Raw genomic sequence first — 13966 nt, forward strand, 5'->3', positions numbered from 1 at the left:
TTGCTCGTCTAGCCACGACTCAAGTCAGGCATAGCTTCGGATACGCTACCTAATTAGCTTAGGTGTTTAATTTCACTGGGGCTTTGCACTTGATCGCTCGCTGGAATGGCTGGGGCCCCGAATCGTTATTATTGCCGTCGCTTCGCTTCTCTAATTAGTTACCGATGTCAAGACGCCTCGCTGTCTCTTCCAAAAAACTACATACCCCCAAACCACCTTCCTGGCTTCCGTGTGCTGCCCGTCATTGCTTCTGTGGCCGTGTTCCCTCTCACTACCTTCCTCGCATTTTCCCGACCCGCACGGACTACTACGAGTCCTCCAGTTTGGCGTCTTTCATATAAATTTCCACGGCCTTGTTAATAGCCCTATTGAAGTCTTCGCCTTTCTCAGCCGTAATAATTTTGGGCAGTCCTTTGCCGTATTACGGAACCAAATCGTTTTCGTACCAGAACTCGTAGCCGGCTAGAATATCCGTTGTTAGCAACCTCAAAATTTCAGCCCTGCCTGACTATGTAGGGAGACTGGCTAAAGCAGCGCTGGCCGTTGCTGTGTTGGGGGGTAAGTAGGTAAGGCTGGTTGACTCACGGCGGCAAGTGGCCCATATAAGATTGTCGACATCACGATAGAACTTGTCCTCGGATATTCCGTCTTTCAAGTTCACACAGTCCCTCCAAGTATTTCTCCTTGTACTCACCCTCCAAGCTGTGGCCCGATCTACCAGCGCACTGTATACCTTGGCTTCGTATTCTAGATCACCTTTCATGGTAGCATCTGCGTTGACAATCAACTGGCGCATTGCCAGGCGGCGGCTAATGGTGGCGCGATAGAGCGCATCGTTTACATCGTTGCTGCTGGTCGTTGGTGTCGAGGAAGACGCCGGGGCCGGTTCTTAGTGCTGGTTGGGTGGAGAGATGGGATTCGTGTAACCGTCAACGCGGTTTTCTCGACGAGTTGACATCGTGTCCCTGGTATTGTAGGCACTAGTGTTGTTAGCACTGGTGCTGTAGGCACTAGTGTAAGAAGCTGTAGAGCCATTGCTGTAGTCTCCCTGACCAAGCAACATCATATCTCTGTTGTAGGGGGCCCTGGCGTGAAAAGCCGTAGAGCCGTTGACGTGGCCACCCCGATGAGCCACCGCCATGGCCCTGGTGCTGGAGGCCCTGCCGTTAGAAGCCGCGGAGCCGTTGACCTGGCCTTTCTGACGAGCCACCACCATGGCCCTATTGTCGGAGGCCCTGGCATAAGAAGCCGTGGAGCCGCCGACGTGGTCTCCCGGATGAGCCATTACCAAGGCCCAGCTGTCGGAGGCCGTGGCGTCAGAATCCGAGGCGCTATAGTTGGACCCCGCATACGGCCGTGGTTCGCAGCGGTTTCGGCTCATGGCGTAATGAGAGCGCCTGGAGGCGGTGCAAGTGCCGAATATATAGTTGATGCCGTGTCCGAGGCGAGTGCTTTCGAGGCGGATGGCTGGGGAAGTAAAGTGGTGGTGAAGCAGCTTTAAGCATTCAAGGAGTGGCAATATATCTCTCTCTGGCTGACATAAAGAGGACCAGGTGCTCGGATCAGAAGCTCTTCAAGTCAGAAGCTCTTCAAGTCAGAGTTGTTTCAGGCTGGTCGTCCTCATACAATAAGTCCACGGGAACTGTTTCCGCACATGTCACGCTCGCTCTTTCCATTTCGTTCTTCAGCGGTCCGATGAAACCATTCACCCAAGTACCTAAAACTTCTGCTATTCCCCTCTTGCATTTGTAAGTTTCGGTTTTCGTTACTGCTCACGCGACCTTCTCGATATCTATATGAAGCCCCGCCCCTTCCTGGCCTTCCTGGTGTCCCATGCCATAGCCGCCGCTCTATACACGGCCGCACCCCCGCTCTCTGCCTTCTTTGGTTCCCCACTGTTGGACTGCTGGATGCTTCGGCGCCTTTCAGCGAAGCTATGTACTCGGACAAAGGTTCCTTGGCACGTTTATCCAGCTTCGAGCCGGGAGGAGTTCCGGGTATCGGTGAGCTTGGTTTGCTCTTCTCTAGATCCCAAGCTGAGGACGTACGCCCCGGATAAGCCTCGTCGTAATCGCGCCACACGTTGACTACGAGCTTGTGTGTAAGCAACCTTGGGCCGAATGTTGCGCGGTAAGTTGGGGTTTTCTTACAGCCAAAGTGCTTGTAGAGCTCCATGTCGACAAGATGCATGACATAGGCCTTGGAAATGCCCTTGTGCTCCTCCTCCTTGTTCTCTGCTATTTGGGAAATATGACCTTCAATGGCCAATTTCACTTCTTTTTCGTAGTTGCAATCGTCGGCAAGCCTTGGATCGATGCCATACATCGCCCTTTCGCGGATACCCTGGTTTGCACTGAAAGCCATGTCGCCGTCGCTATGGTCTTGGGCACGTAGGATGGCTGGGGGCGCTCTCTTTTGCTGGGTCTTGACTGATGCTGTACGAAGAGTGTCAAAATTTGATGAGCTGTGTCGAAAGAGCCAAAGAAGCTGCTGGATTTAGACTGTTGCCGTGCTGGCCGTGCTGGCCGTGCTGGCCGTGCTGGCCGTGCTGGAATCGTGTTTGGGGTGAACAGTTTGGACGTGAGGTGGTGAAGAGGCTTTAAGTACTCCAAGATCGGCTCAGTCTTGACCTGAAAGCACCTTGAAAGAAGCACGTTCCGCAAGGATAAAATCAAAGTCTGTTTCAAGCTGCTAGCTATTACGCCAAATGGACATACAAGCCGTTTCTGCGCACGTTACGTCCGCTCGTTTTTTTCAGTCATCCTATCATTTTCCTGCCTGCACTCCGCCAACTTGGAGCTCTACAACCCTTCGCACACCCCTCTTACCTTTCGGGTTTCGGCCCTGCCACTACTCGTGAAATTTCCCTAGGCGAGCATTTGAACGATCCCTTCGTCTCGCGTTTGGCCTTCTGACAGTAGGTGCCCTCGTTTGCCTTCGCCCACCCGCTTCTGAAGCATCCTAATCAACTCGACTGAAGCCTCCAGGTCTGCCGCGATTGCTGGTCCGCTGCCATGTCGGCCCCAAGCTCGCCTCCCCGCGCCTTCCAGGCGCCACAAGTACGGACACCCGTCCCATAGTGCTCTTTGATTGATTTGCTAATATACATGCTCCACCAGAGCCAGAGCGGTAAAACCAATCCAAAGCGGATCGACATTGCGGACGGAAAATGCAGGTACCTCGGTCAAGCGGACGAACGCAGCATTAAGAGGGCCAGCATGCCGCTGCCAGAGGGTCAGCATGCCGCTGCCAGAGGGTCAGCATGCCGCTGCCAGAGGGTCAGCATGCCGCTGCCAGAGGGCACCGAGATCGTCATCCGCGGCAGCACAGAATTTCAATATCATTTCATTCGGTCAATGGTTGAGATGTACGGCGCGGACACGTCGTTCGAGGTCGTCGCCCGTCTTTCAGTGTCTGGGGCACCGAGCGCGTTGCCCGTTGGCGCCTGTGCCGGGGCGGGCTGCCTCTCTACACGTTTCAGTCGACTTTTCAGATCACGGCTCGCCCCCCCCCCGAAGCAGCAGTATATGTCCAGGCTGAGGATACGCAACCTGCCATACGCAAGTTCTGGAACTGGATGGAACACGTCTCCGAGGAAACATACGGGCCTGAGGACTGACGCGTGGCCGAATTGCGCCCAGTGAATGTCTGAAGTGGGTACATGGAACGGGTTTAAAATGGTGTTCCGTGTGACATTTGGGGTGAAAAAGAAGTCACGAGCATCAAATGCCATCTTAGAGGTCTTAAGATAGCGATTGATAGCACCAATCAAGACAACCCCCCAGACGGTCAAGCACCAACTTCATGCATCCTGGCTGTCTTCTAGATCTTCTAATAATTGCCAACTGCGTGTTTCGAGTTTCCGAATGGCCCGACAGAGCAACGTATCACGTTCTGTCTCTCAAAATGGATCCTATCGTTGGACTTTTCGGCTGTCTCTTCCAAAATAGTAAGTCTTTATCCTTCCCCTCCCTCCCTTGGATTTATTCTAGCCGTCACTGTATCCGTCCGCTCACCTAGTAACTGGTATCCTCTTCAAGCTTCAGGCGCACCTACCTAGTCATCCAAGACAGACTTCATGTACTCGCCCACGACATCTTTCAAAATTCCGCCGTATTGTGGCCCGCCATCCGGCGCAAGCAGTCTAGCTGCAGGATTTTCGAAAGTATCAACCTTCTCTTGCCCAGAAAACAAATCGGTGAACTTACCGTTCGCAGGTGCCACTAATCGAGATGGTTTGTGCCTCAGCAGCTGTGGGTTGGCTCTTTGCGTATTAAGGAAGGTCGCTCTTGCTTACAATTAAGTACAGTGTACAGGGCTTGGTCGACCAGATACGAGGCATAGTCCTCTGAGAACACGAAGTCCATGTCCTCGTATTCCTTCATCCCCTTGTACTTTTTCAGAATCTCCAGCATGGTCTGGACGGCTACAAACGTGACGTTGGTAACCATCATGCGGTACTTTTCGGGGTCTGCCATTTCTCTGTCCTGGCTGATAGCCAGTCTCCGGATGCCCCTCCGCCGCCGGATAGCCGGGGGCAAAATTCTGTTGGGAGCTACCGCTGGAACATCAGGCAAGGCAGGCACCTGTTGCCTGGAGGTCTGCACAACAGTAGATGCATCGGCTGGTACCGCTGCAACAGCAGGTAAAACAGGCGCCTGTTGCCTCGGGGTCTGCGCGACGGTAATTGCATTGGCTGTAGGCTGAGGCTGTAAAACAGACGCCTGTGGCCTAGAGTTCTGGGCAACAGTAATTGTATTGGCTGACGCATGTTGCCTGGGGGTCTGGGCAACAGTAATTGTATCGGCTGACGCATGTTTACTGGGGGTCTGGGCAACAGTAATCGTACTGCCTGTAGGCTGTAGCTGTAGCTGTAACTGTAGGCTATAAGCTATCCCAGCAGAAAATGTGACCGCGGCTAGTTGAGAGGACACTGGGACAACTGGTTCTGGGTTTCCCAAGCCAGGTGGGGAGGCATTGCGATTCTCGCTACCGTTGCTTTCGATGACCAAATCACCTGGCGCTTCGGCCGGAGTGACTAGATTACCTGACGATTCCGTCTTGTTCTGATTTCCTGGCGCCTTTGGCTGCTTGGGTTCCTCGGTGTATTCTTTGGTGTCTTCTTTGGTTTCTTCTTTGGTTTCTGCCTCAGTGTCTTCCTTGATGTCTACCTTGGTATTGTGGACGCTCTCCATAATGTAATTAGGGAAATGTTGATATGTGTGGCTAATTCCGAGTCTCGTTGAGTGTGATAAAAGTGATGGTTTCGGAAAGTGGTGGTGGGGAGAGGAATAGTAGCTTTAAATATCCAAATAATCGCTGGCTTGGGCTGGCAATCGGAGGGCCTATCGAGAAATTTAACGCAGCCCGCGAAGACATTATTCCAGCGGCGTATAAACTTTGCCCATATTCATACCATATTGGTACAGTGTTTGTTTGACTCGCGCCATGTCATTGGTACGTGTTTACTGAGTCATTGAGAACGAGAAGTAATTAGAAAGTGAAACGTCTCTCTGCCGTGGCCACCAACGCCGAAAGCTGCTCTGACGATGTCTTCTGACATATGAGGCCTGGTCACGCAATTCTAGTCCTATCCTGCCATCACTGTAATCCTGAGATATCCGGTCCTAATTCGTGCCACTGTTTCTCGAGCGATCCACCAAGCAGGATTCGGTACGCTACCTAGGCAGTTTATATCAGCGTGATTTAGTGAAGTTCATACTGTTAATTCCACGTCTCTAAAAGAACCGGCCACGACTTTGACACAGACAGTCAGGGGCTCGCCCAAACTCCACGGAAACTCTGGTTGCGCTCGTGCCGTGTTCACCGTACAATGTTTGTTTCACTGACGCCGTGTCATCAGCTGGGTTTTACTCGAGGAAATGCCTGAGTCATCGATCATGAGAGATGGCAATAACACCTTTTTTGCCGTCAAATCAGATCCTTAATAACGTCTAAAGTTGCCCTGGCCATGTCTTCAAAGCAAGAGGCCCCATGTGACACGGAAATATCATTTTCTTGACAGTAATATTGTTGTACTTACACAGGCAATACATCTTGCTCCTTTTACTTTCTCCTCTTGAAATAAAGCAGAGACCCGACTGGGTGCTTTGTATCTGTAGGATCAGATACAAAGTTTCGCTCGATACTTCCACTGTCTGTGTCTGTGTCTGTGTCTTCCTGCTCGATGCGAGAAAATGGCGCCTTGAGTTTCGTGAATAGCTTCGTGAATAGCTTCGTGCAAAGTCTGTTGATTTGTTTTAGTGAGAAAAAGCTTCGCTTTTCATTGCTCTGATCGGGCGCCATATTGGAGGCAAGTATGATTAAGAGGTGCAGCTGCGCTTGTCGGGTTCAAGGCGACGAGTCTTGGTGGAGGGCGCCGTTTAGAGTTCATTCTAATTAGCATGTTGCATTGCTGTCGTTTGGCGCCCGAGGTACGAATTTAGATGATACCAATAAGCTGCCACTGTGGGGCTCGAGCGATGCGCGGCGCGTTAGATAAGCAGGTTAAAAGGCCAGATACTTGGGTCATCGGCTTTTGCCCTGGCAGGGCATCATCTGTTTCCATCTAGACTAGTCGCTCTCGTATCTGTCCCTAAAATTCAGATCCATCACCCTTTTCGCCATCTGACCGGGTTTTCTCGGCCTCGAGACCTATTCACCCGCTGGGCCCCTGTAATTCTGACCTTTCCATTCACGAAACATAGGCGGCGGAAACAGCAGAAGAGCTTGGATGAGGGATAGAAGAAAATATGAAAAGCTGCTTTCTAGCAAGACCAACCAATTCAGAAACAAATACCAGGGATTTAACTGTTACCCCAAATAACTGGAGCCCAAGCGACGTAGCCAAGCTGAAAAAGCGAAACACATCTCAATTCCCATGTCAACCAAGCGGTGGAGAGCGACGTCAACACTGAGATCACGCCATGGCATGGCAAGCAAACAGATACAGAAAGATAAGTTTAAGTTCGCTTACCCCGCCCGCCCTAGTCATCACGCGCCCAATCAGACCTTGATTAATCGTCCATCTCATCTCATCTCATCTAACCAAATCTCATCTCATCACCCACCCCAGCAAACCTCAGCAGCACCCCTTGTGGAACGAGCAGTGCCCATGGCAGCAGCTGAAGCCGAGCGTGAGGCGGCCTCCACGCAGCGCGACCTCCTTCTCGACGTCAGGGGCCGGCTCAGCGCGCTTTAATTATTCACGTGGCGTCAGCCTCTCCTCTCCTCTCCTCTCCCCTCCTCTCATAGAACGTATTGCAGGGCAGGACACCGCCGAACTCACCAGCTGCTGCGTGATGATGACGGCGGGCGCTCCGGGTCTCGCGGCGTCGACGGAGGCCTCCATGGGCGCCTGTTGCGAGGGCGGCTGGACCGTAGGCATTTTGACGCGACGTGACGTGAAACCTTTTCTTTTTTCTTTTCCAAAAAGTCTGAAAATGAAAAGTCCAGCGGCGCAAGGTGAGTGAGCGGGTCGGTGTCGGTGTCGTTGTCGGTCAGGCGGTGAGGAAGTTGAAATCGAGTTGGGGGAAAAAAAAAGGTCGGCCACTGACTGACCACGGGGACGAGATTTGAACGGGAAGCCAGAAGATTCACGAGTAGCGATTGGCTCGTGGCCTGAGACAAGACATCTTGGCAGGCTTGGTATTGTGTCACGGCTCCACTTGGCGATGGGGTCACTCGCGACTCCAAGCTGCGTTGGCGGTTGGCGGGGCAGGGCTATCGTCGCCAGCTTCACATCTATTTTGGTGACCCACTTATCTCGTTTGATCTTCTCGCTGAAATTGCCTGGTATCTTCTTCCTTACGAGAGATGACCAAAGACAACCGAGCATCACAGCCATTGCCCAACTAGACTCATGCCTAATACAGAGGCCACTCACGAAATCTGCATCTCATTTGTTAATGCGCAGCCACAACTACCCCTGAACCCCTGGCCACAAGCATCACCCCTACCAAAACCAGAACCAACGGGCAGGTGGCTATGCATAGATATTAGTCCTAGCGCGTACCTATCCATAGCTGTCAAATGACCGAAAGACAACCAACGACGCATATCCCAACCGTTCGCGCCACGCTCAAGCAGCAGCCTGCGCAGCCTTGTCCTTGTTCTCCTGAGCCAGGGTAAATATGCGCTGCCAGACCTCGAGCCAGCGCTCCTGCTGCTGCGTGGCCAGTTTGCTAGGGCTCTTGAAGTTGCGCGTGAGCATCTCGCGCAGGCGGGCTCGGAGCACCTTTACGACGAGCATCGTCTTCCAGTCGGGCGCCGTGAAGCGGGCGCGGTTGCCATCAAGGACCATCACGCCCGCGTACATGTCGATGCGCACGTCGCCGCAGAGCAGCGCGATGGCAAACGGGTCCACGGCCGTCGTTTCGTGCGCATTGTAAAAGCTAGAAAGAATGTTAGCTCTTGCCAAGGGGAAATTTTCATCTGGGGCCGAGAAGAAACAGTGGCACTCACGCCTTCGACTGCATTATGTGGTAGTAGCTTAACCACCGCAGTTCGTTATGGCCCTTGTTGACGCTGTTGGGGTGCAGGCTAATGTTCTGGTTGTTGCCCACGTTGCGCAGGCCCTTGCCGCCCGGGACATCGCGGACGAGGAGTTTCGGGTAGAAACCCCACGCGATGACGGACTGCGAGATCGTGTCATTTTCACTATTAATGTTGGCGCGTTGCGGCATCTCGAAGAAAACCTGGTTCCTCCGTTTGCCGCTCGAGCGCAGTCGGTTAAGCGTCTGGCGTTCCTCTGTTGTAAGCTGCAGGAAGCCAGAGTCAACAACCGAGATCGTCAGCTGGCCTTTCAAGTCCTCGATATTCGCAAGCGTTTGTGATGAGAGAAAGTTCTTTCTGCAGAACTGGTACTCAGAACCGCCGCCAGTTGCCGTCTGGCATGCCCGCTTCCACACCAAGTACGCATTATACACGGTCAAAAGATCCGAGTCGCCTCTCCGGAAGCCTTTCCGGGCCGCGTCGGCTTGGCTGCGCTGTCCAAAAGGAGCCACAAACGGAGACTTGGACGACAGGATGGCGGCCACAGTGATAGCCATGTCGAGACACTTGAAGATGGCCCCGAGAAGAATAAGCTTGCCCAAGAAGACATCGAGCGGCAAACGCGCGAGCTGTAGCCCCAGAGGTGTCAGCTCTTCCGTAGCCGCAGTTAACGCACGAACGTCGATGAGCGCGTCGATGGCGCGGCGGATGTTTTTCGCCGACGGAGGATCCAGAGCCTCTCCCAGTGTCTCTTCAATACCGCCAATCTTGCAAATCTTGACGCGGATGGCAAGGTCCTGAAGTGAAAGCCGGAGCATCTCGGGCGTCTGTTGCTCGCTCATGTATTTGTCGTGACGAAGCTTGGTAAACAGGTGGAAACAGAGTCCCTCCTGGACACGCCCGGCACGACCCCGGCGCTGCTTGGCATTGGCTCGAGAGATAAACGTATCGATGAGGCGAGATAGCTGTCGACGCTCGTCAAATCTCATCTCGCGGTGCTTTCCGGTGTCGATGACGCAAGTCACGTCGGGAATGGTAATGCCCGTCTCGGCAATATTGGTGGCCAAGACAATCTTCCGCATTCCAGAAGGGGGGACCAGGAAGGCTGCTTCCTGGTCTTCGGTGGCAATTGTAGAGTGCAGGGGATAGACAAGCCAGCTATCGGCAAATGACCTGTCACCGAGTAGCATGTCGTTAATCGTCCGGATCTCCGCGATACCGGGTAAGAAGACGAGAATCGCTTTGCTAAAGGGGGCATATGTTGGGTCTTGCCCAATCCTAGAGATGAGCTGGACGACAAGATCAAAGTCGATCCTGTATTCGTCCATTTGTGCTAGCGTGTTTCTCGTTCGTGACGAGTAATTCTTGAGTTCTTTGATGAGCTCCGGTTTGGACGAGTTGTCTGCTTCCGTCTCTAAATCGTCGTCTAGCTCCGTAACCTTCTCTTGGCTCCGCTGGTCGAGCGAATATCCAGTCAGCTCGACGGCATCTTCGAGGTAATTGACTCGAACTGGGAACGTTCGCCCAGGAACCTGTAGAACTGGTGCTCCGTTTAGATATTGTGAAAATCTCTCGGCGTCGACAGTGGCCGACATGAGCACGACCTTGAGGTCCTTCCTCCTAGCGAGCAGCTTCTTCAGCACAATAAGCAGAAAATCACTGTCGATGGAACGCTCATGGACTTCATCGAGCACTAGATGGGTGATCTCTCGAAGATCGTTGGACCCTTCTAGCATGCGCATGACAATACCAGTTGTGGCAAACACAAGACGGGTCTCCCTCGAAGTGTTCGCTTCGAGTCGTATAGAATATCCCACCAAAGACCTGTTCGTCCCGATATCTCCTCGTCCTTCTCCGAGCTCTTCACTAACCCGACGGGCCAGCGATATGGCCGAAATACGTCGGGGCTCTGTGCAGTAGATCTTGCACGGCCTGCCCAGCAAGAGCTGGTGCTCAAGAAGGAATGAAGGCACCTGCGTGCTCTTGCCGCATCCCGTTTCGCCACAGATGATGACTATCTGCTCTCTCTCGACCGTTTCAACGACCTGCTGTCTGAATTGCCACATGGGAAGTTGCATCCGTGACACCAACATTTGCTGGAACCTGGGGGTATTCGCCTTTTGCAGCCAAATGTGTTGGTAGTACTCTGGCCCGAATGGTTGGCGTTTTGCCCGCTCGTGGTCGGATTGCTCAGAGTCGGTCAGATTCTTGGCCTGGCCCCGTCCCTTGAACGCGCCCCGGATGAGGACGCCATCTTCGAGTTCCTGTTCCATCCTCTTCCGCACAAGGTCTCGGATGCCTCGCAAGACATCTCTATCCTCTCCGTCAGCCTTGTTTTTCTTCGCGTCCGCAAACTCTGACCATAGGTCCTTCCATGTGTTTGGGAGTCTCATTGACACCTTTTCGTCCTTTCCGGACGAAGCAAAGATGAAGAATAACCCGGTAGTGGCTATGTAAGCCTCCGATTGCTTCGGGTCAGGGGTGGCAATGGACGCCATCTTAAACACGAATTGGAGGGGCGTCGTGAAGACTTCCAGTTCGGCAACCTCAGGCGTGGCAGGGAGTTCCTGCGGCTTAGACCAGACGATGTTAACGGCGTGGCGGTTGGCAAAAGCGATGTCAGAAAGGAGATGATAGGATATCTTCACAGACGAGTCTCTTGAGCGGCAAGCCTCCTCAAGAGCCCTCATGGGGCTCACTCCAGTCCATTTTCCAAAATCCCTGATCACCGTTCTCCTCCCATCAGCACCGTTCATTACCGTGTTCGTTTTACCGGTAACGGGGTCGACTTCGTTGGTGGGGAGGCCGTCAAAAAGGTTCGAGAGCCCTCCGTCATCGCTGCTCTCGGCCAGAACTTCGGCTCCAATGCGTTCGGCTTTTTCGTTGACATCATCAAGACCGTTGGTCGGGATGTCTTCGCCGTCAGCCTGCGTTGCCTCCTTTTCCTCTACCGATTTCTTCTTGCTGGCAGAGTATTCCTTCTCCAAGATTATCCTCCGCGTTCTCCATTGCTGCTCAGCTACGTATTTGTCGAAAAGAACATCTTTCTCAACGCGGTCGATCTTAGCCAGGAGAAGCGCCTGCTCATCACCAGGGGCAGAATTGCCTTTCCGTCCTTTGTCCTTGGGCAAGTCCTGTCTTGGACGCTGTATCTCAAAGAGCTTTTCTTTGGCCTCGAGATAGAAAGGCAGAAGTTGGTCGGGCTCAATATCTTCATCGTACGTTGCGGTGAGTTTCTTTGGAGAGAGACCTCGTGGAGGTCGAGAGTTGAGGCCGCCGTTCTTTAGCTTCGATCTTTGTCTAGGGTCTAGATCGAGCAGTTGAGGGGTGGTCGTCCCAGATGCGCTAGGGGTGTCAGACGGAGTATCTAGAAATGTACTGTTAGCAGAGCGTCTAGGTAAACCGGGAGAGATGTGTGGCTCACCTTGGGGCTTCAGCGTCGCCTTGCTCCGCCCGCTGTAGCCAGGAAGTTCGCTCGAGGGGCATTCCCTCGCCAACCAGTCAAACGCTTCCTCCAATCCCCAGACTGAATCGCCCTTTGGGCTTGGCGAGATGTTGGGCGCAATGTCCAGAACGAATTGTAACGCCGCTTGAATCCTACCCTGGGGGAAGTCGGAGCCCGTCAGGGTCAGCTGCAGTGCCCAGAGCTTGATAGCCAAGTCTTCCTCCGGGGGCAGTCTACTAGTTGCTCCCTCGGGCAAGACGCTTGAAGCTGCAAAGCGGCCCTCTGCTTTAATCAGGTCAAGGACGTGGTCCATGAGCTCCTGGGGAAGCCATTTCCTAGCGTTGACCGTTTCAGCCTGCCCGCGGAGAATGCGTCTATCCGTCTCGAGGCGAGACTTCTGGCGCTGTGCATCCCGTTTAACCTTCTGTCCAAATTTCTCCACCATATACTGTAGCTCCGACTCCTCAAGCTGGCGTTCAAACTCTTCGGCACTGATATTCTCGGTTTGCGCGACGGCGTTGGAGGAAAGGCTGTTGCCGTTAGCAGGCAATGGTGGGGCATCTTTCGGCGGGGCAGCAACATCGCCAGGTTTGGCTAGGGCATCGTCATTGGCGTCCGCGACATCTCGTGGCTTCGACGATGCGATCGAGGTGGTCGCGAAACCTCTTGCAGGATTTGCGGCTGGCTTTTTCGATCTCTTCTTGCCGGCCATTTTCTCTCTTGACAGGCGGGCAGGAAGTCGGGGAGGTGCGTACGAGGAGGGCGGAATAGCCGAAGGGGAAAGGTATAGAGACCTAAGCTTCGGCGGGCTGCACCTTGTGAAAATGTCTGCCTCGCCTGTGCCGGGTTGCTTAGGCGGTTTCTGATTGCCCCGTTTGGCTCGTGCAGGGCCCACTAACGCCCTCCAATCAGGTCCACGGTTACGTTTTTACCCTTCAAACACCGTCTCTCCCGTTCACATTTGTGCGCCTCTCTCACCCCTGAAGCGGCGATTAATTGCTTGTTTTTACCATTCTAGCGAATACGGGCGCATTGACTACAGAAATATTTCCATGAAATTAAGTGACATAAACTTTCATGGAAGACAATTCCAGCCGCTCTAGGGTTACGCTTCCGGATTTGGCGGTCACTCCAACTCACAACTCTCTCCAGTCTCTCACCAGCTCCATATGACATCATCAGGTTTTCCATATGAATTCCTTTACCACGTCGGCCCAGTTTGTTTTGCGATTGCTACCTCGGTAGAATTACAAGTCGACGAAATGCCAAACATGCAATTCACGAGATAACAAACCTCCGAGAAGCGGTCAAGAGCGTTGTATATGATGTATTGACATTACCAGCGTAGAGATGTTGAAGGAAGGAAATAGGTGATGTCCAACCACAGTATAAGATCATAACACCGTATCCTTTTTACACGCAGGTGAGAAGTTTTCTGTCAGGGAATCTGGCGATGCATTGTCCATGGTCCGTTACAGTTCACATTAAAATCGCACTGGAGCTACTGATTACGTGGTACTTTTGTCCTCATACTGTTGCGCTGGCCACGAGGCTAAGTAACACCCTCGAAATTCTAGTTTTCGTCATCCTGACGAATAATCACACAGACAACCAAGTCAACGGTTGGGGAGAAGTCAGGATGAGCGACAGCACAGGAGTGTATCTGCTCTCTTCCGTTACCGGTGAAAGCTGGAGGCAAGAGTCTTTGCCTTTTGCAGTACAATTCTAGAAATCACAGTTCCCAGCCAGCTAAAGGTAGGCATACGAGCACCTTTCGCATGGCCTAGAAAAATCAGATACATCTTGAAGATCAGATGAGAAATTACCCGGAATCAAGATCCGAGCATACATTCGGACAGGCTATGAAGACAAATTCGAATAAGGAAACCAATCCCACGAACCGTTTGTATATTGAAGATTCAACGTGTTGGGAAATGGGGAGGTGGATATTAATTCCGGACTACTGTGTACAACTTGTTTTTTCGGCGGTAAATATTCTAGCTCAAATACAAATAGGACCAAACAAAG

At 52.7% G+C, this 13966-nt stretch overlaps 5 protein-coding genes across 5 annotated transcripts; 1 reads left to right on the top strand and 4 right to left on the bottom strand.

The window, feature by feature from the left end:
- Nucleotides 1-421: 421 nt before the first annotated feature.
- On the bottom strand, nt 422-2364 carry B0T26DRAFT_745060 (uncharacterized protein; the record flags this gene model as incomplete). The annotated part of the gene is made up of 5 exons (XM_060444502.1): nt 422-462; nt 757-851; nt 957-1467; nt 2049-2087; nt 2151-2364. The coding sequence occupies 5 exons, from the start codon at nt 2362-2364 to the stop codon at nt 422-424; spliced, it is 900 nt and encodes a 299-aa protein (XP_060301837.1).
- Nucleotides 2365-3014: 650 nt separating this feature from the next.
- B0T26DRAFT_669422 (uncharacterized protein) lies at nt 3015-3619 on the top strand (the record flags this gene model as incomplete). Its single annotated transcript, XM_060439046.1, has 3 exons — nt 3015-3059; nt 3120-3410; nt 3482-3619. The coding sequence occupies 3 exons, from the start codon at nt 3015-3017 to the stop codon at nt 3617-3619; spliced, it is 474 nt and encodes a 157-aa protein (XP_060301838.1).
- A 437-nt stretch (nt 3620-4056) lies between these two features.
- B0T26DRAFT_669423 (uncharacterized protein) lies at nt 4057-5195 on the bottom strand (the record flags this gene model as incomplete). Its single annotated transcript, XM_060439047.1, has 5 exons — nt 4057-4148; nt 4209-4223; nt 4298-4784; nt 4850-4884; nt 5048-5195. The coding sequence occupies 5 exons, from the start codon at nt 5193-5195 to the stop codon at nt 4057-4059; spliced, it is 777 nt and encodes a 258-aa protein (XP_060301839.1).
- Nucleotides 5196-7081: 1886 nt separating this feature from the next.
- On the bottom strand, nt 7082-7387 carry B0T26DRAFT_745063 (uncharacterized protein; the record flags this gene model as incomplete). The annotated part of the gene is made up of 2 exons (XM_060444503.1): nt 7082-7195; nt 7289-7387. 2 exons carry the CDS (start codon nt 7385-7387, stop codon nt 7082-7084), a joined length of 213 nt encoding a protein of 70 aa, XP_060301840.1.
- A 693-nt stretch (nt 7388-8080) lies between these two features.
- On the bottom strand, nt 8081-12650 carry B0T26DRAFT_669424 (P-loop containing nucleoside triphosphate hydrolase protein; the record flags this gene model as incomplete). Its single annotated transcript, XM_060439048.1, has 3 exons — nt 8081-8393; nt 8464-11860; nt 11918-12650. The coding sequence occupies 3 exons, from the start codon at nt 12648-12650 to the stop codon at nt 8081-8083; spliced, it is 4443 nt and encodes a 1480-aa protein (XP_060301841.1).
- Nucleotides 12651-13966: the final 1316 nt, after the last annotated feature.

Source organism: Lasiosphaeria miniovina (genome assembly GCF_030549165.1).
Source record: "Lasiosphaeria miniovina strain SMH2392-1A chromosome Unknown B0T26scaffold_1, whole genome shotgun sequence".
Lineage (NCBI taxonomy): Eukaryota > Fungi > Ascomycota > Sordariomycetes > Sordariales > Lasiosphaeriaceae > Lasiosphaeria > Lasiosphaeria miniovina.